At 45.0% G+C, this 27,934-nt stretch overlaps 3 protein-coding genes across 8 annotated transcripts in view; 2 read left to right on the plus strand and 1 right to left on the minus strand.

Annotated features, from left to right (window-relative positions):
* Positions 1-997, plus strand: part of MROH2A (maestro heat like repeat family member 2A) — a 58,525-nt gene extending 57,528 nt beyond the window's left edge. Inside the window, exons 41-42 of the mRNA XM_018040933.1 lie at positions 188-253; positions 718-997. Coding sequence (XP_017896422.1) covers positions 188-253; positions 718-839 — 188 coding nt within the window. The 3' untranslated portion in view covers positions 840-997. The remainder of the gene's footprint in view (positions 1-187; positions 254-717) is intronic.
* The window catches only part of LOC102190288 (UDP-glucuronosyltransferase 1-1), a 162,429-nt gene continuing 143,516 nt past the window's right edge, over positions 9,022-27,934 (minus strand). For 5 of the 6 annotated variants that reach the window (XM_018040974.1, XM_018040966.1, XM_018040958.1 and 2 more), the window contains exons 2-5: positions 13,686-13,817; positions 12,742-12,829; positions 12,234-12,453; positions 9,022-9,965 (exon numbers count right to left, since the gene is read on the minus strand). In XM_018040974.1, the coding sequence (XP_017896463.1) occupies positions 9,668-9,965; positions 12,234-12,453; positions 12,742-12,829; positions 13,686-13,817 (738 nt within the window). In that variant the 3' untranslated portion in view covers positions 9,022-9,667. Of the gene's footprint in view, positions 9,966-12,233; positions 12,454-12,741; positions 12,830-13,685; positions 13,818-21,293; positions 22,231-27,934 lie in introns of those variants that run through there. The other variant, XM_005678746.3, reaches the window with a different exon arrangement.
* Positions 26,534-27,841, plus strand: DNAJB3 (DnaJ heat shock protein family (Hsp40) member B3). The gene has a single exon (XM_005678747.2). The coding sequence runs from the start codon at positions 26,853-26,855 to the stop codon at positions 27,579-27,581; it is 729 nt and encodes a 242-aa protein (XP_005678804.1). The 5' UTR covers positions 26,534-26,852; the 3' UTR covers positions 27,582-27,841.

Raw genomic sequence — 27,934 nt, forward strand, 5'->3', positions numbered from 1 at the left:
TGGGGACAGGTGTTGGGAGTCAGGCTCGGGCAGAAGTTCCCCGTGTGTGTCCCATGGCACTTCATACCTGCCCGATGCTGAACTAGACGTCCTGAACTAAATCCTTAACAGAAACTCTCATCAGGAGAAACCAAATCTCTCGCTGACCTGATATTCATATGTTGGGCATTTCTAACTGTCATTTTAGGAATCATTATGAAGCAGATGTCTGCGCATTACTTGAGAAAGCTGGATTTTCCAGCATTACGGAATTGTAAGTAGTGGAGATTCAAGTGTGAGTCAAAATGAGTCCACCCTGCTCATTTGGGAGTTTAGTGAAACCACCGGAGGGGAGAGTCAGCTGACCCTGGTTATATTTGGGGTGTGGGGCAGGGGTGGCCAGGGCACACACAGGTGGATGAACCTGCGGGGAGCTTTCTAGGAAGACAGCTCTGATGGTTCCCTGTGCTTTCTGTCTGCTCCCCATAGCACCTGGGGCCTGGGGGTCATCTTCCTGTCCCTGTTGACGTGATGGAAGACCCCAGGAATGGGAGATGCGTGTGGAGGCACGACTGCACCTGCCATCTTCCTAATTCACACTGGGGTGGGGATGAAGTTCTAAGCCCTGTGAGCCCCTCGCCCCGCAGTCAGCTCTCATCAGGATGCACCACCCAGGGTGGGTGGAGGATGAGGACCTGGCTGCAGGGGTCCTCATCCTCCTCGTACACTCACTCTCAGCTCTCCAGGAGCTACAGCTGGACTCAGATCCTGGTGTTTGGAGGGCAGCTCTGGAGACGCTCAACATCTTGGATACCTGCAGTCAGCAGCGGCTTTTGGCTTCACCTGAAGGAATCTCCTAGGTGGTCCAAGTGTAAAACATACCTTTCTCCTGGGGGTCAAACCCCACTGCACCACCGCGAACCACTTTTAATTCTGTTTGTAAGAAAAAGTATTATACTTAAATAATCAGTGCCCCTTTCTTTCCTCCCCTTGAAATAAACCTCCCTTGCTATTTGGAGAGCAGATTCCTGACTGCAAGGAGATGACGCCCCAGAGCTGAGACAGTAATTGTTTACCTCTTTGGGATAATGAGGTGAAGGGAAATTAAGTGAAGGGAAATTCCAGTTCTAGCAGGGATTAGATTCCTGTGTCCCCTGAGTGTGTGTGTGTGTGAATGTGTGTGAGTGTGTGTGTGAGGCCAGAGAATCTGGGGTCCCCTTTGTGTCTTCACTGCATTTCAGTTCCTCCCAAGTAGATGGTGTGTGTCCACTGCCAGGCCCAGCTGCTGTCCAGCCCTGCTTCCAGGAGCCCCGCTCTAAGGGAAGGGAGACATCTCCCAGCACCCATGATGCACCCAGGGTGAGGGAGGGTGGCCACCAGTGGGGGAAGTGCTGGTGCCCGTCTGCAGGGTGTAACTCAGGGGGCTTCAGGGAGGAAGTGACACCACACCGTCCACCCTTGTCTCATTCATATCAGGGTCCACTGGGCCAGGATGGGAAGGGACCCAGCGAGGCCTGGAGCAGAACCCATGAAGGGCCAAAGGGAGGAGTTACCTTCAAGTCCAAGAAACAGGCAGGGGGAGAAGGGCAGGGAAACTCTTCCTACACTCACGCTGCCAGCAGGACAGTCGTGGGTTGTCCCCAGAGCAGATGGAGGTGGGATTTCCAAACCAGTCCCACTGTAACAGCCCAAGGCAGTCACCACCCTGGGCCCATGGGTGGGAGGATTGCAAAGCAGTCCAGAAAACCAACCTGCTCCGGAGGCTTCCCAGGAAACTGGTCTCACACTCTTGGTGGTGCCCACGGAACAGACAGTGGAGTTACTTCCTGCTGAGTGATGAAGATGGTGGCTGCTGGAAGACTCAAGTCCCCGTGACACAGCCGGAAAGGATGTGCCCTTCACTCTAGGCCCGGGGGAAGCCGTACGATTGCAGAGTCAGGTCTCTGATCAATTCTGTTCATGCCTGTGCAAAACATCTCCAGATGGTTTATGGACCTGAACTCAGAAAGCAAAAATTTAAGACAATATAGTCATTTTGATCCTGAGACTAGGGTAGGACGTCCTTTGAGAGTAATAAGAGAAACCAGTTAAAAATAAAGGATTAACTTTTGTAAGTTACAATATATCTTCTGGGACTTCACTGGTGGTACAGTGATTAAAATTCCATGCTTCCACTGCAGGGAGCTTAGGTTCTGTCCCTGGTTGGGGAACTAAGAGCCTTATGCCATGCAGTGCAATTAAAAAAAAAAAGAAAATTTCTTGAATAAAAATGAAAACACAACATGTCAACATAAAAATTAAAAATAAATTTATCTTCTGTACAATAAAATATTGTATAGTTAAGTCACAGATGGAAGAAGTTACTTGCAATTGACATAAAACTAGGTTGGTTCATGTAAGCAGATTGGCATACAGAATATGCCCAAATCAGTAATAATGCAAATTAAAAAAACAGTATCACAAGAGGATGCTTGTAAAGCCAGTAGGAGGCTGGTTTGGGAAGTAACTGGGCTTGAATAAGGTCATGAGGGTGGGGCCCCTTTATAAAAGACACTAGGTAGCTCCTCCTCTCTCCACGTGACATGAGAAGGAAGCCACCTGCAGGCCAGGAAGTGGGTCCTCCCAGAGCCCAACTGTGCTGGCTCCTGGATCTCAGCCTTCATCTCCAGAAGCAAAGTTCTGTTGTTTAAGTACCCGTCTCTGGTGCTTTGTTATGGCAGCAAACCTGGCTAAAACACTCAGGTGACGTTGCAGTGTAGAGCTGTGGGTGGAAAGGGAACATCCATACAGGGAGAGGGTCACCTCAGGCAGGGGGATGGGAAGGAAAGGTATGCAACTTAATCTTTAATAACTTAAAAAACCATTACACACAGCAACGTATTAACAACCATTTACTCCAGATGTTGGTACATGGGTTTTGTCACTGCATTGTGAATATTTGCAATATTTTATTTAAAAGTTACTGTCCATTAAGTAAACTAAAAAGCTTTTGCACAATGAGGGAAACGATAAACAAGAGGAAAAAATAACCTTCAGAATGGGAGAAAATAATAGCAAACAAAAGAACTGATGAAGGATTAATCTCCAAAATATACAAGCAGCTACTTCAGCTCAATACCAGGAAACAACTCATCAAAAAGTGGGCAGAGGACCTAAACAGACATTTCTCCAAAGAAGACCCATTAATGACTAATAAACACATGAAAAGATGCTCAACATAGCTCATTATTAGAGAAATGCAAATTAAAACTAATGAGGTATCACCACACACAGGTCACAATCAGTTCAGTTCCATTCAGTCACTCAGTCATGTCCAACTCTTTGCAACCCCATGAATTGCAGCACGCCAGGCCTCCCTGTCCATCACCAACTCCCAGAGTTCACTCAGACTCACATCCATCGAGTCAGTGATGCCATCCAGCCATCTCATCCTCTGTCATCCCCTTCTCCTCCTGCCCCCAATCCCTCCCAGCATCAGAGTCCTTTCCAATGAGTCAACTCTTCACTTGAGGTGGACAAAGTACTGGAGCTTCAGCTTTAGCATCATTCCTTCCAAAGAAATCCCAGGGCTGATCTCCTTCAGAATGGACTGGTTGGATCTCCTTGCAGTCCAAGGGACTCTCAAGAGTCTTCTCCAACACCACACTTCAAATGCATCAATTCTTCGGCACTCACCCTTCTTCACAGTCCAACTCTCACATCCATACATGACCAGTGGAAAAACCATAGCCTTCACTAGACGGACCTTAGTCAGCAAAGTAATGTCTCTGCTTTTGAATATACTATCTAGGTTGGCCATAACTTTTCTTCCAAGGAGTAAGTATCTTTTAATTTCATGGCTGCAGTCACCGTCTGCAGTGATTTTGGAGCCCCCCAAAATAAAGTCTGACACTGTTTCTACTGTTTCCCCATCTATTTCCAATGAAGTGATGGGACCAGATGCCATGATCTTTGTTTTCTGAATGTTGAGCTTTAAGCCAACTTTTTCACTCTCCTCTTTCACTTTCATCAAGAGGCTTTTTAGGGGAAGGAGTGGGTGGGATGAACTGAGAGAGTAGCATTGAAAGCCACACATTACCATAGGTGGCCAGTGAAAATGTGCTGCGTGACATAGCTCAAATCCAACATTCTGTGACAACATAGAGGGGTGGGACGGGGTAGGTGGTGGAAGGGAGGTTCAAGAGGGAGGGGACATACATATTCCTATGGCTGATTTCCTGTTAATTTAAGGCAGAAAACAGCACAGTATTGTAAACCAAGTATCCGCCAATTAAAAATAAATTTTAACTGTCTGTATCTTATGATGATCTAGATGAGAAACTGTCTTTACAACTGAAAAAATCAAATCAAGAATTAAAACTTAAATGTTGAGACATCTCTGGTGGTCCAGCAGCTAAGACTCTGTGCTCCTGACGCAGGGGGCTGGGGTCAGGGAACTAGATCCTACATACCATAAGGAAGACTGAAGACCCCACATGCTGCAGCTAAGAACAGGTGCAGCCAAATAAATACATAAATATTTTAAAAGGGATATTTGCATTTGTTAATTTTTTAAAAATGCTACATGTATCCAAAAAGTAAACAAAATTAAAGGGTATACAAGTTGAAAAAGACAACAACAACCAAAAAGTCACTGTGATACTCTATTATAAACAGCTCCAAAAAAACTCATGAGATATCACAGGTGTTAAGTGGCTACAGGTGTTTTGGGACCATCACAGAACTGTTTCCATTTTCATCTAAAAATATTAAGCTGTTTGGAATTACTTTTATGGGTGAGTTGACCGGTGATTCAATTTGCTACCTCCTAATATTGGAAGGTCTGATGCTGAAGCCGAAGCTCCGTTACTTTGGCCGCCTGATGCAAAGAGTGGACTCATTGGAAAAGACCTTGATGCTGGAGAAAGATTGAAGGCAAGAGAAGACGGTGGCAGAGGATGAGATGGTTAGATAGCATCACTGACTCAATGGATATGAATTTGAGCAAACTCTGGGAGACAGTATTCTGGCCTGGAGAATTCTATGGACTGTATAGACCATGGGGTCGCAAAGAGCTGGACTGAGTGACGTTCACTGGGAGACAGTGGAGGACAGGGAAGGCTGCCGTGCTGCAGCCCATTGGGTTGCAAAGAGTTGGGCATGACTTAGCGACTGAATAACAGTAACAAACATGGAAGACGCCAAGTCCTGCTGGCCTGAATTTAAAAGGCTAAGCAGCTGGACTTTCTTTCTAGGGCTTAAAACTAGGTTCAGAGCAAACAACTTCTCTAAATGAATAGGAAACGTAAAGGAGGATTCCTGGTCATGTCTAAATTTAGCAAAGAAAATATGAGAAAAATAGGCCTGTAAAGGATAACGTTTAAAATTTTAATTGAGCAACTTTATTCAAATAATTTCCAAAAATCCATAGTCACATCAATGGAACCAATTTCACTGAAATTTGCTTTGAAGGGCAGATAAGTGAAGCAAGTTCTTGGACTTTCTTAAGAATTAAAAAATACACAAAAATCAGTTAGTGCAAAGAGGGAATACTCCAAAATAACTTGGCAATAGATTTTCACCTTTGAGTTTTTCTGACACGAAATCATTTGTCTCTTCCATCCTGAAAGATGCGTCATTCTTTTCTCTGGAGGGGGAAGAAAATTCAGTACAATTTCGCTAGAATTCCCATGCCAGCCCCCCAAAGCTTAACTGTTATTTGTGTTAGTCATTCAGTCATGTCCAACTTTGCAAACCATGGAACCCACCAGGCTCCTTTGCCCATGGGATTCTCCAGACAAGAATCCTGGAATGGGTAGCTATTCTCTTTTCCAGGGGAAGAGAATATACATGAATACTTGAGTCATTATAAATACCCTAAGGAATGTAAAGAAACAATAGTGACAGCAGTTCCTCAAGCAGGCAGCGCAAACTGGTGGTTAAGACCTTGGGCTTTCAAATCCTGGCCCAGCCATGCATGCCTGTATGGACTCAGGAGTTAATGCTGCATTTCCTTGGGGACTTCCTTGGCGGCCAATGGCCAAGACCCCACACTCCCAATGCTGGGGACCCAGTTCAATCCCTGGTGGGAGAGCTTAGACCCTACGTGCCACAACTAAGAACTCCCACGCTGGAAATAAGATCCGGCACAGCTGGAACACACACACACACACACACACACACAAACACACATCTGTGCCTCAATCAAGAACTCCCAGGCTGCAAATAAGACCTGGCACAGCTGGAATACATACACACACACACACACACACACACACACACACACACACACACAACTGTGCCTCAACTAAGAACTCCCATGCTGCAAAGAAGACCCGGCACAGCTAGAACACACACACATACACACACACACTGTGCCACAACTAAGAACTCCCATGCTGACTGTCCAGGATCTCATGAGCTCTGGGTCTTTCTGGCTTCTCAGAAGTGACTTTGTGTTTAATTTCCCAAGGCCCATCATGCCCAACATAGTGTTTGTTGGTGGGATCAACTGCGCTAGCAAAAAGCCACTCTCTCAGGTGTGTATTTGAGTGGGAACTTTATATACCTGTATTCTAGCAAGAACTTTGAGTGAATGAACTTGTCATGGATCTGCTGAGACAGCTTCATTGATGAAAGGAATTAGCATGACCCATTGGACAGAACCTATCTAATCAAAGGGTTCAAGTGGGGCTTAAAGAAGGAAGGTGTGAAAAGGGGTCAACACAGCCCGGCGCATGAAGGTTGGGCTCACAGCTCATGAAGATGTGGTCCTTTTCCTCAATAAATATATAATATTTAGTGGAGAATATTAAGTAGAGAGTCCCCTAGACTGCAAGGAGATCCAACCAGTCCATTCTAAAGGAAATCAGTCCTGTATATTCATTGGAAGGACTGATGCTGAAGCTGAAGCTCCAATCCTTTGACCTCCCGATGCGAAGAGCCGACTCACTGGAAAAGACCTGATGCTGGGAAAGATTGAAGGTGGGAGGAGAAGGGGACGACAGAGGATGAGATGGATGGATGGCATCGCCGACTCAATGGACACGAATTTAAGCAAGCTAAGTATTGGAGTTTCAACTTTAGCATCAGTCCTTCCAATGAATATTCAGGACTGATTTCCTTTAGGATGGGCTGGTTGGATCTCCTTGCTGTTCAAGGGTAATAAATACCACATGAAAACAGACAGAAGATATTCTCCAAAAAAACAAATACAAATGGCTCATAGGCTTGGGAAAAAATCAGCCTTTAATAATAACATTACTGACTAGGGTTTTGCTTCCCCAATCAAGAGAAACTGACTAGAGGCCAGACAAGAAACTCAAGCAAGGCTTGCAGGGTGGGGAGTGGAAACACACAACTGTTTGCCTTGCTGGCTCCCAGCTACGGGGATAGCTTATCCCTTATATGGGGCAAGGGTAGGGGTGTCCTGCCCACCTCTTAGGCAGTGCTGTGTGCAGGGGGCATTCACAGTACCTACTTTTACTCCCAATGCTGCTTTGCGTGGTGGCTCAGATGGTAAAGAATCTGCCTGCAACGCAGGAGACTCAGGTTCGATCCCTGGGTCAGGAAGATTCCGTGGAGAAGGGAATGGCTACCCATTCCAGTATTCTTGTTCCAAGAATTTCAAAGACAGAGGAGCCTGGCTCAGACATGACTGAGCAACCAACACTTCCACTTCACTTTCCCTGCTTTCGTTCCAGGCTCTTCAAAAGTGGCAGTTAGGGTGGTTTTTTTTTGTTTGTTTGTTTTGTTTTTTTGCATCTTTTGGGCCAGAATTTGCCACAACTGCTGTATGCAGGCAGTCATTTTTGGTTCCATACAATTTCTTTGCATTTGGTTGCTCAGAGAAGAGGCGTGTCCAAGTGCAAGCCTTGCTATGCTGCAGCAAGGGTCCCGGGGCCCAGCCTGTCTCCATCATAATAATAATAAAAGCAAATGTAAAACAAAATTCCACGTTTGCCTATCAAACTGATGCTGTCTTTTTCTCAAGATTATACTTTAGACTGAAGAAGGTGAGATCCTGGCTCTCTCAACACCGACCGAACCTCTCTGGACACAGTTTGGGACTATCTCAAACCATTTACCGGAGGGAACCATGCATCGGTGCCCCACCCAGATCCCTGTGTTCTTATATCTTAGTGCACAGGGCCTGATCTCCAACACGGCATCTGCATTTCTCTCCCGTGGGTTCTCTCTGGATTTTAAAGCCCTCTTACCTGCCCTTGTGGACCCCCGGAAGTACAGGGAAATGAACACCACCTGGGAGCAGCCAATCACCAACAGGGACAAGTGCTGGGATCCCCAGGGGCCTTCTGCCTCCAGGGGGGTAAATCCACCAAGTTTTCTGCACTGGCTGCCAGTGGCAAGCAGCAGGATTGAGCTCCAGCTGCCCACAGAGAGCTGCCTTCTTGGTGGTCATCACTGCCCACCCTCCTCCCCACTCCTCTTCAGGGTTTCCTTCCCTTTGCAAATAAACTGCTTGCCCATGAGTCCTCACACGAATGGAGCCAAACAAACAACCATTGATCTGTTGGAAGGCCCTTTCCCATGGAAACAGTCATGGATATGTATGTACAAAGACTCAGCTACTGGAATATTTAGTGATATCTTTTTAACAAAGGAAAACAAAAGTGAATACACCTGGAAGTTGTGGTTATATAAATCCTGGTATATTCATGCAATAGAATATTCCTTGGCCACTTAAAACAAATTAAATGTTATACAAAGACCTGGAGAGAGCATTCACAATAGGGTAAAGTGAAGGAAGAATGTGTTTTCTAAATTCTTCCTTCACTTATACCAAATACAGTAGCATTCCTTCAATATACCAAATATGGTATATTCGCAGTATTTTATAACTCCACATATTTGCCAAAATAATAAGTGTGGTTATTTTGGCAAACATGAGGGAACATGAGTAATGGTGACTTTAATTTCCTTGCACGTGTGTGTGTACACCTTTTTCAAATTTTCTGTCAGAATCATGTATTACTTTTGTAGTTAGAACATGTAGTTTAATAATAAATAAATGCAACACCCATAGACCGAACACCTAACAAATATAATTAACATAAATTTATTAATGTATTTTTAGTTATCACATCAGAAAAAATATACTTTCCAGTCACTATAATTTAGGCATCTGTCAAATTCAGATCTGTTTGGTACAAGCAATGATTATCTACTCAGGCATATCACCCACCCATTTCATACATCATTCTTTCCCCACTAAAGTCAGAAATCATACACTGTCTCAGAAGAACTCTATGTCATTCATTCATATCACATCAAGGACAAGGAAGAGACATCTTCTTTAGATGCACAGAGGCATCTGTGAAACATGAGCATAACTGAGAACCAGCCGTAACTGGTGGAGGAATGTATCTACCGATGCTGGACACATTCCTGGGGGAGGGGGAGGAAGACGTGGTCCCCAGACAGGTCCCATTTCTGGCTAGGAACGGTACTGTAGGTTGAAGGAAGGACCTACCAGTTCTCTTAAGTCATTTGAAAGACGAGTGAAGTCCGGATTAAAGTACTAGAGGGAGCAGCAAAGAGACTCACAGATCTCTGCCTGTGTGTGTGACTAGGGACTGTGTCATTTTTATTTTTCAAAACACACCCTGGGGCATCATTCTCTGGCAAAGTAGTTCTTGAGTAAGCATAACATGAATTTAACCTTTCTCTAAAGTTTCCAACCCAGTTCTCAGTGTGTCTTGGATTTATGAGATTTCTTCACTCGCTCTTTCTTCCCAAAGCATTTCCGGAAGGTAAAGGCACAGGCCTTAAAGGTGATGAAGATGACTGTCAGCGTGATCGCCAGGAGGAAGCCAATTACATCCAGAGAGTGGTACTGGTACCAGGTGAGGTCATGGGCTGCAGGGCGCAGGTGGGATGCCCCCTTGTGCCTCATCACAAACTCCACCCAGAATACAGCCAGGTCCAGAGGCTCTATGGGGCGGTCCTTGTGAAGTCTGGAGAGGCGCATGATGTTTTCCTTATAGCTGAACACAAAGACAGTTATGTGAATGCCTGGAACACCATCAGTAGTGAGCCATCCTCCCTCTATCCTTGCTTCCAGTTAGGAATGCTACCAGATTTTCCAAACGTGGTAGAGTTTCTATTGTAATCAGAAATACACACACACACACACTCACACACTAAATATTCTTTATCTCTTAAAACTGGAAGCCAAAATTTTAATTTTAAGTTATTTGAAACTTGCTTCCTATTCTTCTTCTTCTCTTTTTAGTGATATCCTTATAGGAAATTAGTCATACTTTTTGGTAACAAGATAAAGAAATAAAGGAACAGGTCATCTCAGAAATTATTAATGATTTCCCATTCAATGGGATTGCAAATAATCACTTCTAGCCAACATAAAAGACATTTTAAAGTGCCATATCCAAGACAGTGATATACTTTCAACTACTGAGGCATCAGACCATCTAAGTGCTAAATTTTGCATGAGGGAGTGTCTATGCAGCCTGTTAAGGAAAAAATGGGTTCCTGTTTATTTTGGACTGTGTGAACAGCTGAGTCAATATCCAAATCCAAAATGGGTTTGATACTTCATCCCTTAGTATGGATGTACTAGAAGAAGAAAGAGAAAGAGAAGGAAGAGAAGGGGAAGGAGGAGGTGGCAAGGGGAAGAAAAGAGAGAAGAAAGGGAAAAGCAAGACACTTATTCAGGAGTGATTATGGTCATGCTGCTGCTGCTAAGTCGCTTCAGTCGTGTCCAACTCTGTGCAACCCCATAGACGGCAGCCCACCAGGCTCCCCTGTCCCTGGTCATATCTGACCTTAAACATGTCCATCATTTCATATGGGTACATTATTATAATGTACTACTAATATTTGGCCATAAATTCTGCTAAACACCTTTTTATATAAATTGTCTCATACAAAATAGATTTTCTTGTACTTTCACTCATTAATTTATTAAGCACCTGGGCCTGGTTTTATAACACGATGTTGGAAATTTTTCCACTTCTCTTTATCTTCTCTTTATCTCTTTATCTTTCCACTTCTCTAAGCTGGGTGCAGTCCCAGTTTAGAGTTTGGGGAACAAGGAGATTCACATGCGATGGGTCAGAAAGAAATAAAGTTAGTAACTTGAAATGACTGATTAGTGGGTTTTTTTTTTTTTAGATAGTAATGTACTAGAGAACTTCCACCAAGTCACTTTTAGATTATAAGTAGTTGTCCATATCACTGAACAAAAGGTCAAAGTTATGTTACTAATACAAACCTCAAGAATGAGTTACCAGCATATGGAAAGAAATCAGGCTTTAACTGTAGTGATGCGTTAGCAGCATGACCTAATGCTGACAAGCTGGGCTGCCAGAAGCCAATTGAAACGATGGATAAGAACCACATCAACTGCTCTGCGAAGGTTGTTACTAACACTGTGGGCACTTTACCCTGGGGTTATGTAGACAATTCTTTTTTAATCAGAAGCATCACATGCATGTGAGCACCATCATAGTTCCCCTGTATAGTGTCTCTTCCTATTCGAACATTCCAGTCTTTTTACATCTGTCTTCCTGACTGATGTCTCCTTCAAAATGAAGAAACTATGGGTAAAGGTTCCTGATACTCTCATAGATACATACACATACACACACATGCACCCCTGTGCACATACAGAGCTGACTGTTGGATGAAGTCCACTCCTGTCCATAACTTCTTCCTAGAAGGTTCTGATCAGCCTATTACTTGTAGCAATTGACAGCAATACAATAAAGTTCACGCAGAGATAATCTGATCTAATGGCTTTTACCTATTGATTTGCTTTCAGAGCCACATTTGAACAAACTTGACTTTGCTTTTATCACAAGCCTTTGTCACAGCACATCTCACACACACACACACGCAGATTTTTAAATCCCCATGGACAAAATTTCTCACAGGTTTCAGTGCTGGGAAAAACCATACCTTAAGTAACTGATTTGTTTTTATCTGGGACACTATGCTTCTTCTAATGGAATATTTCTTTCTTTGCAGGAACGTAGAGATCAGACATTTATTATATTGACATTTTTAAAATAAATTGAAATTTTAAGTACACCAGGGGAAATAATATTTAAAATCATTTTTATGATAAATTCTATAGAAATTAAAGCACCTTTGTATAAAATGAGTGGTAATAACCCCAAGTCATCTTACTTATAAACTAGATCTTGGTGTACTTGTTTTCACATCTGAATGGTTATTATGAGGCGATGGCCAAAATACAAGTAGCAAGTATTCCTGGGTAGTTTTTCTCTTACCTTTTTTCATTGATGACAGCTTTCAGGGCATTTTCTAAATCTTCCGAACTCATTTCCAGGACATTCAAGGTTATTCCAGCTCCCCGGGTCTCCATGCGCTTTGCATTGTCCATCTGATCACCAAACAAGGGCATCATCACCATGGGAACGCCATTGCATATTCCTTCATAAACGCCATGGGAGCCGGAATGTGTGATAAAGGCCCGAGTCTTTGGGTGACCTGAGGAGAAAAGCAGGGGGTGATGCCACCAGTCAAGCCACCGAGTTTCAACATCTGACATCGTCTGGGTTCTCCAAGCATGCTCAGGGCCCAGTGCCGTCCACACATGGCCCTTGCAGAAATGTGCAGAAGCGCATGTGGGTGAGATATCCTACTGGGTAAAAGGCAATGTGGGATACATTGACAATAATCCTTTCTGGCTAAATAATCCTTTAGAATAGCCCTGCCTGAGCCACTTTCTTAATTTAACCTTGGTTAGACCCTACATGCTAAATCCTCCCCACGTACCAAGCAAATCATTTTGGGGCAGCCACTTGACAAGTTTCGTATTCTTCGCAAGATTCGGTGGTGGAGTCCCAGTGTACCGCCACAGGACCTTGCAGAAGAAGAAAAAAAAGCTGAGTTTAAGAATGTACACATACAATTTTAAAAACAAGACATGCTTGGGGCTGGTGCACGGGGATGACCCAGAGAGATGTTATGAGGAGGGAGGTGGGAGGGGGGTTCACGTTTGGGAATGCATGTACACCCATGGTGGATTCATGTCAATGTATGGCAAAACCAATACAGTATTGTAAAGTAAAATAAAGTAAAAATAAAAATTAAAAAAAAAACACAAGACATCAGCTATATTAGCTAGAAATTGGAGTCTCTGAATGAATATAACCTTGGAAAAGGTAGGTAAGAAGGCTTTTGGGGACAGGTAACATTCTGTATCTTGTTCCGAGGCTTGATTCCATGGGTGTGTTCACTTTGTGAATCTGAAAATTCAGCAAGTTGTATATCTATGATTTTTGCACTTTTCTGAACTTCAAGGGAAATTACTTAATAAAATGAGTGGGCATGGAACTACAAAAGCAGAAATATAAGAAATGAATCCAGTGTCCTAACCAACTGCTTTCTGGAGAAATATTCTTATGCAATATGAAGGAACACTATCCTGCTCATTTTATTTTAAAAAATAAATTCTCTTTAATATACTTTTGAGTCAGTTAAGAGAGAAAGAGTCCTCCTCATGCAGTGGATCATGGTTTAACAGCATAGTTGAGAATGAAATAGCAAAAAAAAAACAAAAAACAAAAAACAACCTTTGGATTATTAGTAGTAATTGGGAAGTGGCAGGGAAATCCAAGTTTAAAGCCCAACTCATAAATTACTTTAGTTATTGAAAGTCTGGGGTTAGAACTCTTGTGAAGATAGATATTTTAAAAAATCATATAGAATCTTCTTACTGTCTGAGGTATTTTGCCCAAAGCATCAGCAATTTCCATAGCTTTCTGCTCCGGAATCTCTGAGACCATTGAGCCCAAAGAGAAAATCACAATTCCATGTTCTCCAGAAGCATTTACATAGGCTTCAAATTCCTAGAAGCAGAAGAGAAATTTCCAGTTAATTTTTTCTCATATTCTTTGATGACTATATGCATTCAGCTCTGAATAAGGTAGCTTCCTCTTAAGAAAGTGATTACAGGAGTGTGTATTTGTGTGTGTGTGTGTGTGTGTATGTGTGTGATAGAGACACAAAGTATTAATGTGTGTTGTAACATCCCTCCCTCCCCAAGTCCTTTCCATCCCAAAGGAGGAGGGCTTCCTGCTTACAGAGTTATCACCTGGGTTCTCCTCTGAAATGTAGACTCCAAGTCATATGTCAAGTTTCTGAGAGAAAACTGACCAGAGGTAAAGCCAGATCCTTTGCTCCAGGGCTTCATGCAGCTGGGAAAGTTTGGAAGAAAGCAGGCTTTGGGGAGGAGGGCTGAACGAGTGAGCTGAAGGCAACAGTAAGAAGGGAGGAAAGCGGAAGGAGCCTCCTGGAGAGAGGAGCGAGATTTCAGCAGATTCCGTGAAAGGAAACATGGGAGGAGAGAAACACTGTCCAAATAGAATTCCAGCAAACTCTGTGCGGACTCAAAAGCTCCGGCACTTCCTCTCTAAGAAAATCTATGTAAAGACCCATATTACTTTTCAAGACTTCTAGAATATTCTTTTTATGCTGAAAGAATGAATGAAGTCAAAGCACAAAGCTACAGAGGGCATTAAGAATTAGACTCATGATTAAGGAAAAACTTCAAATAGCAAAAAAATCCTTCCACAACTCTTGCTTCCCTCCAGCCTGTGGCAGAGTTTCCCTATGGCAGTCAATACACTTGAATGAGTAAATCTCATATCCATGTCAACTCCGTACTAAAATGTAACCAGTCAACCGTGCATTTTCCCAACCTTTCCTGGATAAGAGTTTCTAAGGTGTTTAAGTCAACTTGCCTGCTTTAGCAGAAAGAATATACAGAAACTTATTTGAATCTTTCTCTGCTGATTCCGTATGCACTGTAAAACGTAAACTGTTCCACCCTAGGTATGAAAAACACAAATAGGGGACAGAAACCCTTCCCAAGTGTGTCCCAGAGACTGAGCCCCTTCTGTGGGGTTCAGAGAAGGTGAAGGGCATGTGAGTAGACCTTGACCACCAAAGCCTCTTGGAAGGAAGGAGAAACAGGCACAGTTTTCACCCACACAGCATACGCCCCTCACCTAGTGCCCGCTTCCTGCTCTTAATTCACTACATCCCTCTCCGTCATCCAAGGAAGCCTGCACGTATAAGGCTGCTCCATTGTCTCAGGAAGCATCCAGCAAAGATCACCTGCAGGCACACAGCCTTGGCTACTTTAGGACAAAGATCAAGACAAGGCAACGAGACTTTCAGAAGAAACTTCAGGGCCAGGTGACCCAAGGAATAAGGAATGGAGAACAGAGAGAGGGTGGCGTGCCGACCCCTGTGTGGATTACACCAGCTTGTTTTCCTCTGCATGTGAGACAGGATCATTCAAAAACTAGGGCCTGAGTGCATTCAAAGTCCTTCCCTTTACTAACAGCGTCCTATTGCCATCATGACGACTTTTTAAGTCAAGGAGTAATTGGCGGGGGGCATGCCATGCAGCTGTGGGTTCCCCGACCAAGGACTGAACCCAAGTGAGTTTTGGTGTATTTGAGCTATCAACTAGGATTGATTTGCCAGTTAACAATGAATCTTACAACTACTAGAACCCAAATAACCTGTGGTTCCTTGAATGAAGCAGGAAGATGAATATTAGAAAATGTCTGTGTGTGTAGGGTGAGAATCAGAGATGGCAGGGATCCCAGCTAGTAAGTACAGGTTAGAGTTTATGACTTGGCAAAGGCCTATCCCTTAAGGAATAAGGGATAGACTTAGAGATCAATGTCAAATGAAAGCCCTGAAAATAATAGGGATAGAATGAAGGGACACAATAGATGATTACATAATTAATCCCACTAGGGAATTATAAGTAGAAAAACAGGAGACCCTTGTAAGTTCATGATTACTTGAGAGAGAGGTTTCCTTAACTACAAAACCAAGCAGGCTTGCTTAACAACAAAACCAGGCAGCAAAAGCATGGTGCGTGCCCCAAACAGCAAAACAATGGCAGCATGTGACCCACATCCTGCCCAGTGAGTTCAGTAAGTTAATGATTCCTAGGACTTGCTGTCTGCACACATAATCGTGTACCTAGCTTGACCATATAGGGACAGGAAAACGCTCCTGGAGGAGGAGCAGATGATGGAAGCGTGAAGTCTACTCAAGGAAGACAAAGGTCTTCTTCCCCTCCCTGCTTTTCCTTTGATCATAAAACTGTCGCACACTAAGTTCTCAGGTGTGGCATTTCTCACCCACCCTCTTGGAAGTCTCAAGGGTGTGTGCTCAGTCACTTCAGTCGTGTCCAGCTCTGTGCGACCCTATGGACTGTGGCCCGCCAGGCTCCCCCATCCATGGGATTCTCCAGGCAAGAGTACTGGAGTGGGTTGCCATGCCCTCCTCCAAGGGATCTTCCTGACCCAGGGATCGAACCTGCAGTGTCTCCTCCATCTTCTGCATTGCAGGTATATTTTTCTTTACCACTGAGCCACTCAGGAAGCCCCATGTAAGCCTCACAAGCATCCTACCCTAATAAATCACTTCTTATCTATCACTCTGCCTCTCACCGAATTCTTCTCTACACTGATACATAAAGAACTATGGTACCAGAACTCTTTGGAGTCCTCCTGAGATGACGCCAAACTGTTTCGGCAAGATGCAACAGGAACAGTGCAATCAGAAGAAAAGCAGCATTAGTCACAATGTTGAAACTAGAACCTGGAGATGAATGGTGGGTGTATCTCAAAAAGAAAGGAAGGAAAACCCTAGAGTCAGCCTTGGGCAATAATCTTAGCATTGCGTGATCTGTTCCCAAACTTCAGAGCCAACTCCCGAGTGCTCCAAGCTTCACGAAACACACACACTACCCGTGCATGCACACACATGCGGTGGGAATCCACTGGAAGGAAGCAGAGCAAGGCACAAGCAGGGCAACTTTCCCTGAACTGTCGGTTATTGATGATCTAATTCACTCCCTGAGCGTCTCCAGATGGTTTTATATGTCTCCAGAGAATGCCACGGAGACGGCCATAGCACTCCTCTCCAGTACTCTCGCCTGGCAAATCCCATGGACGGAGGAGCCTGGTGGGCTGCAGTCCATGGGGTCACGAAGAGTCGGACATGACTGAGCGACTTCACTTTCACTTTTCACTTTCATGCATTGGAGAAGGAAATGGCAACCCACTCCAATGGTCTTGCCTGGAGAATCCCAGGGATAGGGGAGCCTGGTGAGCTGCCATCTATGGGGTCACATAGAGTCGGACACAACTGAAGCAACCTAGCCGCAGCAATGAATGCCACGGCCAGTAGTGAGACTGTGTGAACTGAGGGGTTTCTTGGGACTCTCTGTGTTAAAACCAGAACGTGTGTGCGTGCTAAGTCACTTCAATTGTGTCTGACTCTTTGTAACCCCATGGACTGTAGCCTGCCAGGCTGCCCTGTCCATGGGATTCTCCAGGGAAGAATACTACAGCGGGTTGCCATGCCCTCCTCCAGGGGATCTTCCAACCCAGGGATCGAACCTGTATCTCTCAAATCTGCATTGGCGGGTGGAGTCTTTACCACTAGCACCACCTGGGAAACCCTAAAATCAGAACAGTCCTGAACAAACCACGATGCTGTCTACCCTGGCTGTGACCTAGAAGACTTCAGACAGGGCCCAGCACACCTGATTTTCACAGATGGCTGCCAACCTTGAGTCTGAACATGGCCATAAAACCCAAACACTGGCCAGCCCTATTCCCAGGCCAGCCCACTGTCTAGTCTGCCCCCACCAGCCTCAGGCCCTCTTTGAGGTCCCTGGCTCCTGGCAGCTGTCTTGGCCTTTCTTATCAGGCTTATTCGAAAGATCAGGGAGGCAATATCATCCTGCCTACCCCCACGCTAAATTTCCTCCATTTTCTAGACCTCTTCTCCTTCACGAAACCCACTCTTAGGGCTTTAGCCTTGTCTAGAAAGGACCAAGTCTAATGTCCCCGCTGCACCCACTCAGTTTTGGGCAGGATGTGATTAGCATAAAAAGAACACACAGAGCCATAAACATTGAAAGCTAAATAGTAGCACTTGGTTGGAGTTTAAATGGCATGAAAGTTCATCTACAAATTACAGAATGACAAACTGCAGAGGTTATGTTATTAAGGCCAGTGTTGATTCTGGGCCAGTACAGGATTCCATAACGGTGAGGTCCACCCCATACTTGGCAAAACTTCCTTAAACCTTGCCCTGGCTTCCCTGGTGGCTCAGAGTAAAGAATCAGCTTGCCAGTGCAGGAGATGCAGGTTCGATCCCTGGGTCAGGAAGATCCCTTGGAGAAGGAAATAGCAACCCACTCCAGCATTCTTGCCAGGGAAATCCCATGGACAGAGGAGCCTGGTGGGCTGCAGTCCATGGGGTCGGAGTCAGACACGACTTAGCGACTAAACAATAACAGCAACAACAGCTAAACCTTGCCCTGACTCCACACTCTCTGGAGTCAGGCCAAAGTGTGAAGCAACATGCTAACCACAATAAGCCTTAATCCTCTATCTTTTATCCCATTCCAGAAAAAATGAGGCCCCCTCAAAGGGAAAATACATGCCTACATGCCCAGGAGGCTTCCCCCCACCCCACCTAAAATAAACCATTTATTGAAAAAAGAACCTTTTTCTTCAATTTCATTAATCAGCTTTTTGCATAACAAACGTGTGGCTTGCCAACAACAAAAGGTAAGACCGCACAGGTGAAGAACGTCCAATCTCCTGCCCCTGTCCACGCACTGTGGCCCAGGGCCCTGAGAGCTGGTGTCCAGAGGTAAAAAAGCCGGATGCCAGGTGCCACTGCTACGGGACACGGACCCCTGCCTCCGTCACCGCTGCATCTCGGGTGACTGAGAACCGTGGCATGTAGCAGAGTATTGTTGACCTTTCCAGGTTCAGAAGCAGTTGCAGTGTTATCAGGCATCCTGGGCCTTGTTAATCTCCTGTTTGTCAAGTGTACTGACTTCGAAACCCAGGAGGCTTTTATTAGAAGTCCTGACTTTGGCTGTGAGTTTAGTATTTTGAGTTCTAGGCTTTTATTAGATTTTTCCTTCCCAGATGCCTTTTGTTTTGCAAGGAGACTCATGAAACACTATGTTGGAAATGTGTTGCTTTATCATTGTACATTCAGAGCCACTTAGGAACACTGCAGGCTTCCTCGTCACCACTCTTTCTTCTCTTCATCATCTTCAAGGCTGTTCTTACCGATCCTGTTTGACTGTTCTCCTTACAACCAGCGTAGATGGGTGGACACCATCTCTGGATCTCTGTGTACTCTCAGAGGTGTTCTCAGCCTGAGAGGGGACTGACATCTTGGAATTCTTGAGTGTCAGGCCTTTGCTCTCAGCATTGTTCTACCATCTTTATTCTTTGATGGCATCCCAAAGGTATGCCCAACACCAAGCTGTGCTTTCTCTAGGGACTCTCATTGACAAAGATTTCATCTTTATACTTGAAAAGTTCAGGACTTTTACCAAGAGCATTGGGAATAGTATGATCCCCAGTAGAGGGAAGAAAGTGCAGAGCAGCACTAATTAACCAAGGGGAAAAAAGATAACAGCAGTGTGACAGACCAGCATAAATCAAGAAAAAGGGAGATGATGAGGCAAAGTAAAAATAAACTGCAAGAGTTATAATCATATCTGTTGATTGTTAAGTGCAAACAGGAGAAATTCAACTGTTGAAGGAATCTGCCTGACTCGGTTAAGAATGTTGGCTCTGTAGATTTTTTTGGCTTTATTTTGTTGTGTTTATCTTTTGCAGCACAGTATGTGGGGTCTTAGTTCCCTGACCAAGAATCAAACCCATGTCCCCTTCATTGGTAGCACAGAGTCTTAATCAATGGACTGCCAGGGAAGTCCTTGCTTCATGTTGTTTAAAGAGAAGGAAGAAGGTTGAAGATCTGGAGTGCTAAGGAGGCGCTAGAGAGAAATGTAAACAAAAACAGTGCAGGAATGGTGATATTAGTATCTAAAAATGGAATTTCAAATTAAAAGAATTTCAGTAAGACACTGGGAACTACTGTCAGGTACAATTTACAGAAATATTCTCACATCTAAGCTCACTTGCACCAAACAAGGCAGCAACCAACACACATTCAATACAATTTACCACTTTAGGGGCAAATATGTCAATAAACGATATAAAGACGTGATATCAAGAAAGACAGTTGATAAAGTTCTGCGGTCTCTCCCATGAAACATCCTAAATAAAGAAGAAAATCGCTTACATAAATAAAAGCTGTTTGCCAAAACGCAACAGCAAACATGCAAAAATATCTTGCTTGGACCTGCTGGCTAACTTTCTTTCCTTTGATCTGAGATGTGCCCGTTGGTTTGATGACATCTCACCCCTTTTAAGAACCATTAGTGGATTTGAGAAGCCACCGTCACGAGAAGCCTGTGCACCGCAACGAGGCTTAAGTCCCTCTCGCGGCAACTAGAGAAAAGCCTGGGCAGCAGCAAAGACCCAAAGTCAAAAATAATTATTTTTTCAATAATATAAAATATGAATGTCAGAAGCTCACTGAAAATAAGATTCATCACTCTATGAGGGTGATAGTAGCCCCTAGTAGGAGCCAGACTCAGCATCTGGAAAGTACTTGGGCTGCCAGCAGATCCCCAACCAATACTCAAATAAACAAAGGAATGCCCACTGAAATGTCACCTACTTGAAGAATCCTTCCCAAATCCCCCGTTAGAAGGAACCTCTCCTGCTATTCTCTGTCCCCTCTGTAGAGATTTGGAAGAGAATGCGAATGCTGCTTTTTTTTTTTTTTTTTTTCTGCAAACTTCCAGTTGCAGAGGGTGAAAACATTAATATACAAGCATTTAAGAGAGTGAGATGCATGAGCTTTGAATCCAACATCAGAACCTGGCTGTCTAGTGATTTGCTTTATTATAAGAAATGGAACTGCCGTATTCAGCTTCTTATTATCTAGAAACTGGACTTTTAACTGGGAAGATGAAGGCAATTTTCCCTGCCACGCAAGATCTATAGATGCCAAAGAATTATTTCAGCAATCTTGACTTTTGTGAGCCTGACCTGACCATGGGCAAAGTGCACGCTGCACAATTTTGTTCTCTGCGAGGAACCCTGGACCCAGGGCCCTGTGTTCATGGCATTTAACCCATGTCACATCTAATCGATTACTATCCACTGGAGCACACAGAATAAAATGGCCAAAGTACACTTTCCTAAAGTCTCCGATTAAAAAAAAAAAAAAAAAACTAGAAGAAGATGCCAAAGAGTTATAAATTACAACTCACTCCTAAGAGACTGGTGAAATAGAAATGAACAAGAGAAGGCATTTGAGGCTGTCTCAGCAGATCCATGACAAGGTCATTCACTCAAAGTTCTTGCTAGAATACAGGTATATAAAGTTCCCACTCAAATACACACCTGAGAGAGTGGCTTTTTGCTAGCACAGTTGATCCCACCAACAAACACTATGTTGGGCATGATGGGCCTCGGGAAATTAAACACAAAGTCATTTCTGAGAAGCCAGACAGACCCAGAGCTCATGAGATCCTGAACAGTCATGTCTTTCTGAAGGAATTCGGAGGCAAGTAGCCTGTACGGGGAATAAACCACATCGCACAGGAAACTCTCTGACAAGGTGATGAACATGTTCTTCACCCGCTGCAGGAAGGTCATGTGATCTGAGTTAAAGGACAGATACCTGGGCACGTAGGATGGTGGACTGGGGCTCTGGGTACCCTGAAAGTCCAGGCCACATGGCAGTCCATTCAAGAAGAACACAGCAGGCACAGACAGGTACTGGGCCACGATGGGGCCGCAGGGAAGGAAAGGGTCTGTCAAAACGGCATCGAAGCTACTTGCCGTCAGGGAGGCCATCAGCTCCTTGTTGTGCAGTAAGTGGGAGCAGGCGGATAAGAGCAGAGCCGAGTCCTTTTTGATTTTCTGGTATGTTTTGATCACGCGCTTCAAGAAAGGATCATCCTCAAAAACAGTACGCCCGAGGCTGATAAAAGTCTCTTCCAAGTCCTCCCTTTGGAATGGCACAGGGTACCTCTTCAAGGTGTAAAATGCTTCCTCTTTAATGTACACAGAGGCGTCAGGTGCCAGGACCACTATGTCATGTCCCCTCTGCTGCAGGGGCTGGAGGGGTCCAACCAAACTCAGCCAGTGGCTGCCATCTACCGGGACCACCAGCAGCTTCCCAGCCTGGGACACAGAGGGGCCGAGCGTGCACAGCAGCAGGAGCAGGATGACTGGGCGTTCCCCCTGGGACCCTGCTGTCATGCTTGCTCTGCCGTTGCTACCAAGATGGTCACCTGCCGGACTGCCCTCTCTCACTTACACAACGCAGGAACCAAACTACGCACCAAGTTAATGTTTGCCTGTGTCACGTGACCATAGCTGTCAGTCAACTACAGACTGCTGGGCGTTTACTTTTAGAGATAAAGAGGGCAGGGCTTTCTAGGTCTCGCCACAGGCAACAGTTTCACTGGCTGGAAGCCCCTAAGCACCACTTGAATCACATTCTTTTTTTATCTTTTCAATTGAACTATAGGTGTAGAACAAAGTGATTCAGGCATATGCATGCTCATGCTTCTGCACTCTTAAGCTCCTTCCCCTCCCTCCCCTGCCCAGGAGTTCACCAAGATCAAGATTCTAGGTGAAAAGGAAAAAGGTGGCAAGGGTTTGGCTCATAGGTGTGTGCTTATCTGTCATTCTGAAATTCATAGTCCAATTTAAACAATAAGGGCAGTCGTTCTTCTAAAGCCTGTGTCACGAGTGTTCATCTGTAGATTACACAGAGCAAAGGGGCTGTAAAAACACACAGTCACCATGTTAATGATTTTATGACTTTACTGCATCAGGCAGAGCCTCAGAACTTTTTGAGGCCTCTGTGCACTTGAATGGTTTAAGAGTGTGACTCTGTCCAAGACCAGAAATTGTTCTTTACCAAAATGAATAGCAGGCAGTCCACACCCACTCTCAAAAATTATGAGCAAGTACCATGACTAAGCAATCCAATAAAACTCTGCCCTGAAACCTGTGGAGACCTGACACTTAAAATCCACTGTGAATTCCCCCACTCATCAAAGATTTATGGCAAGTGTTGGCCCTCTCAGCATGATGTGAAGAGCCAGGGCCCGAAATCCAGGTTACATGGTCTGTGCCTGTCAAGAGGGCTCTGGCAGACAAACAACAAGGCAATTACAGGGCAAGCTGAGATGTGCTGGGGTCAGGGAGCATGGGTGGCCACGGAAACCGAGCAGGGCAGTGATGTAGTCTTGCTCTGGCATCTACTGAAGAGTGAGGTGTCTGCAAGAGCATTCCTAGACCCACTGGAAGGTGATTTCTTTTGAAGCTGAAGCCATGCTGAAGTGAAGTGAAGAAGCTCACCCTCCCAACTACTCCTAGCTCTTTTGATGGAATCACACTGGAGCTGCTTGTTACTAAACTGAAAAGGGCTACATAAACCAGTCCATTCTGAAGGAGATCAGCCCTGGGATTTCTTTGAAAGGAATGATGCTAAAGCTGAAGCTCCAGTACTTTGGCCACCTCATGCGAAGAGTTGACTCATTGGAAAAGACTCTGATGCTGGCAGGGTTTGGGGGCAGGAGGAGAAGGGGACGACCGAGGATGAGATGGCTGGATGGCATCACGGACTCGATGGACGTGAGTCTGAGTGAACTCTGGGAGTTGATGATGGACAGGGAGGCCTGGCGTGCTGTGATTCATGGGGTCGCAAAGAGTCGGACATGACTGAGCGACTGAACTGAACTGAACTGAAACAAGTCCACTCCCTCTGGATAATCTGTGGGGCCCTCCAGGGAAAACAAAGTCATCTTCCTTGACTCTCCGTAGCATATTGCTTTATTCTGCCTTGTCGCTATCACCATTTACTCGCTCAATCGTGTCCAATTCTTTTGCAACCCCGTGGACTGTAGCCTGCCACATTCCTCTGTCCATGAGATTTCCCAGGCAAGAAAACCAGAGTGGGTTGACATTTCTTTCTCTAGGGGAGCTTCCCAACCCAAGGATCAAACCCACGTCTCCTGCGTTGACAGGTGGACTTTTTTTTTTTTTTAACCATCGAGCCTCCAGGGAAGCCTGTATTCTGCCTTGTATCCTTCAGCAATTGGCCTATCTGAGTTCCCTACTAGACTCCCTCTCTGCCTCTCTCTCTACCTATCCATGGCTTTGCAGACATTGAAAGTGAAAGTGAAGTCACTCAGTCATGTCCGACTCTTTGCGACCCCATGGACTGTAGCCTGCCAGGCTGCTCCATCCACAGGATTCTCCAGGCAAGAACACTGGAGTGGGTTGCCATTTCCTTCTCCGGGAGATCTTCCCACCCCAGGGATTGAACCTGGGTCTCCCGCATTGTAGGCAGACACTTTACCCTCTGAGCCACCAGGGAAGTCATGTTTCTGTATGGGTATGATGCCCCTTCTCCCTTTGCTCTAGGCCCTATAGTCAACCCAGCAAGTGCCAAATCTGGATCATTCTACCACTAGTTCTCAGACCCAGCTGCCATGGTCTTGTTTCTAGGCCTCAGCCTCCAAGGCTCTTAGTCCCTACCTCTCCCTTTTGATTCCCTGCATCGGCCATCCATCGCACAGCCCCATGCCACTACCACCCCTGAAACCTTGGTCAGCACACTCCTAGGGCTCAGAATAAATGCAGACTCCTCAGCCTTGCCTTCAGAACTCCCTGGAATGGACTCCATTTCATTCCACTTCTCTAGCCCTTCTGCTTAACTGCTCTCTCTGCCCCTTTCCCTCCTGCCATTCTGAATCACTTAGCCTACCCCAAACACACCTTGTGCTTTTCCATATTGCTTTGTTCACACTGGACTCTATTACCAATCTCTACTTTCTACTATTGTTTATTGCATGCTTCCCAAGTGCCAAGTTGGCTTGAGTTTCTCAAGGTGATACGGAATCAGCAGTTTGTTCTGGTGAAAAGGTGAACCCTTTTGGATCTATTATCTTTTATGATGAAATATTGAGTTCATTGGTTAATCATTTCTTCTTAGAACTAAGTGAACTTTATTGGTGTTGCCTCACCATTTATCAAGGCAAAGAATATAGTGTCATAGAAAGAAAAAGAAGGGAATAGAAAAGAGTCAGATGCCAAAAAGAAAATCATGGTGATGCAGCAGTTTTAGCAGAAATAATCACGGAATCCCAAGTTTACATGCAGCACTTAAACATGGCCAGCAGTTTTCATCATTTTGAGTTAACAGACTATGGGCCAGAGCACCCTGGGGATCCCCAAAAACTCTTCAGAGAATTTTTCAAAGTTAAAATTATTTCTAAGATAATATTTGACTTTTGAATACACTGGAGTCTCCCAGTGGCTACATGACACGTGATATAGCAATACATTGAATGCAGAAGCAGATATAAAAATCAAGCTCTTCTGTTAATCCAGAGAGATGTTTAAAAAAAATAGAAAATAATGCCACTGTTTATTAATTTGTTTTGAAAAAGTTATTTTCCATAAATATATGATTTATATTAGCATGTAATGGGTTTATCGTTATTAAATTGACTTTGTTTTCATTTTTGCTGGAGCAAGTACCAATAGATATAACCCACATAAACAAAAGCAAAAGGGTCCTGAGGAAAAAACGTTGGAGAAATGCTGTCCTAGACAAATGATAAGAGTGTTTGTTTCTCAGACAAGGATCAAACTAAACTTTACTCCGATTACTCTACTCTACCCCCAACTTAGATATGTCAGTAACCTCAGAAGTGCAGATGACACCACACTTATCGCAGGAAGCGAAGAGGACCAAAGAGCCTCTTGATGAAAGTGAGTGAAGGAGGAGAGTGAAAAAGGTAACTTAAAACTCAACAGTCCAAAAACAAAGCTCAAGGCAGAGGTCCCATCACCTCAAGGCAAATAGATGGGGAAACAATGGAAACAGTGAGAGACTTTATTTTCTTGGGCTCCAAAATCACTGCAGATGGTGACTGCAACCATGAAATGAAAAGATGCTTGCTCCTTGGAAGAAAAATTATGACCAACAGAGACAGCATATTAAAAAGCAGAGACATTACTTTGCCAACAAAGGTCTGTCTAGTCAAAGCTATGATTTTTCCAGTAGTCATGTATGGATGTGAAAGCTGGACTATCAAGAAAACTGAGCACTGAAGAATTGATGCTTTCGAACTGTGGTGTTGGAGAAGACTCTTGAGAGTCCTTTGGAATGCAAGGAGATCCAACCAGTCCATCCCAAAGGAAATCAGTCCTGAATATTCATTGGAAAGACTGATGCTGAACAGAAGCTCCAATACTTTGGCCACCTGATGCAAACTTATTGGAAAAGACCCTGATGCTGGGAAAGACAGCAGGCAGAAGAAGGAGAGGACAGAGGATGAGATGGTTGGATGGCATCACCCACTCAACGGACATGAGTCTGAGCAAACTCTGGAAGATGGTGAAGGACAGGAAAGCCTGGCTGCAGTCCATGGAGTCGCAATGAGTTGGACACGACTAAGCGACGGATTGAACAACGGGACAACAGCCCCCACCTCAAGCCAAGGGGAAGCCTGATGTCAAGCCTACTTAAAGAAAATGACTTTCTTGATCCAAGACCTTGATTTCCTGACCAGAGATGGAACCAGTGCTCCCTGCATTGAGAGCATAGGGTCATAACCACAGGACCATCAGAGAGGTACCTGTGAGAACTACCCGCTAAGGTAGTCAGAGGCACATCTTCTGGTTTGGCGATAACCGCTCAGCGGAGGTCGGGTGGGCGGAGCAAGTGAGTGGGCGGGGCCTCTGCGGCTGCGTGAAACCGGTCACAGAGCACCGTGTGAGCAATGCATTCTGGGCTCGCCCAATGAGAGGCGGCATCATCACAAGGGGTGCCCACTCCGGGCAGCCTGGCCTGGTGGGCACTCGGGTCCGCGACCCGGGGGCTGCCAGCCAGCCCCTGTCCTTGGCCCGCGGGGCCGTTCCCGGCCTTCCAATATGGTAGACTACTACGAGGTGCTGGGCGTGCCCCGCGAGGCCTCGTCGGAAGCCATCAAGAAGGCGTACCGCAAACTGGCGCTCAAGTGGCACCCGGACAAAAACCCAGAGAACAAGGAGGAGGCGGAGAGGCGATTCAAACAAGTGGCCCAGGCCTACGAGGTGTTGTCCGACGCCAAGAAAAGAAACGTGTACGACCGCTACGGCGAGGCGGGAGTGGAGGGCAGCGGCCGCACCGGCGGCGGCAGGCCATTCGAGGACCCCTTCGAGTGCGTCTTCACCTTCCGGGACCCGGCCGACGTCTTCAGAGAGTTCTTCGGCGGCCGGGACCCGTTTTCGTTCGACTTCTTTGGAGACCCGCTGGAGAACTTTTTGGGGGGTCGGAGGAGATCCCGAGGAAGCCGAAGCCGGGGGTCCGCGTCGCTCTTCTCCGCCTTCAGTGAATTTCCAGCATTTGGAGGTGGTTTTTCTCCTTTTGATACAGGGTTTACCTCATTTGGTTCCATTGGGAATGGGGGCCTCTCTTCCGTCTCCATGTCCTGTGGTAGTGGGGGGATGGGCAACTTTAAATCTATGTCGACTTCCACCGAAATCATGAACGGCAAAATGATCACCACCAAGAGAATCGTGGAGAATGGCCAAGAAAGGATAGAAGTGGAAGAAGATGGGGAGCTGAAGTCCCTGATAATAAATGGCAAAGAGCAGTTGTTAAGCACTGACACCAAGTGATCCTGGTCCATGTTGAACTTAGAGCACAACTTGAGAATAGCAGGGCGTTCTTCTTCTTCTTTTTTTTTTTTTTTTTTTTTTTGAAGATTGTAAGCAAGCTCTACTTGCAAAACAACTGTACTCAAGAATTTATGAACAGTTCGTGCCAACGCCAATTTGTTGCTTCTGTTGGACCACAAAATAGGACCTCTGTTTTTCTTTAAAACTGTTGTAAATATCTGTAATGCACTTTGCTATTTATTAAACATAACCCCAGGGCAGACGCTGCTTATTTCGTGTTACTGAGACAGAATGTTCACCAGGGCACCTTCAACCTGGCCTTTCTACTTTATTTGCAATGTGAACCTAGTGGT

This window comes from Capra hircus, chromosome 3 (assembly GCF_001704415.2).
Source record: "Capra hircus breed San Clemente chromosome 3, ASM170441v1, whole genome shotgun sequence".
NCBI classification, from domain to species: domain Eukaryota; kingdom Metazoa; phylum Chordata; class Mammalia; order Artiodactyla; family Bovidae; genus Capra; species Capra hircus.

Excerpts from the sequence above, each read along its gene's own strand:
- DNAJB3 (XM_005678747.2), top strand. The coding sequence starts at position 26,853 with ATGGTAGACTACTACGAGGTGCTGGGCGTGCCCCGCGAGGCCTCGTCG.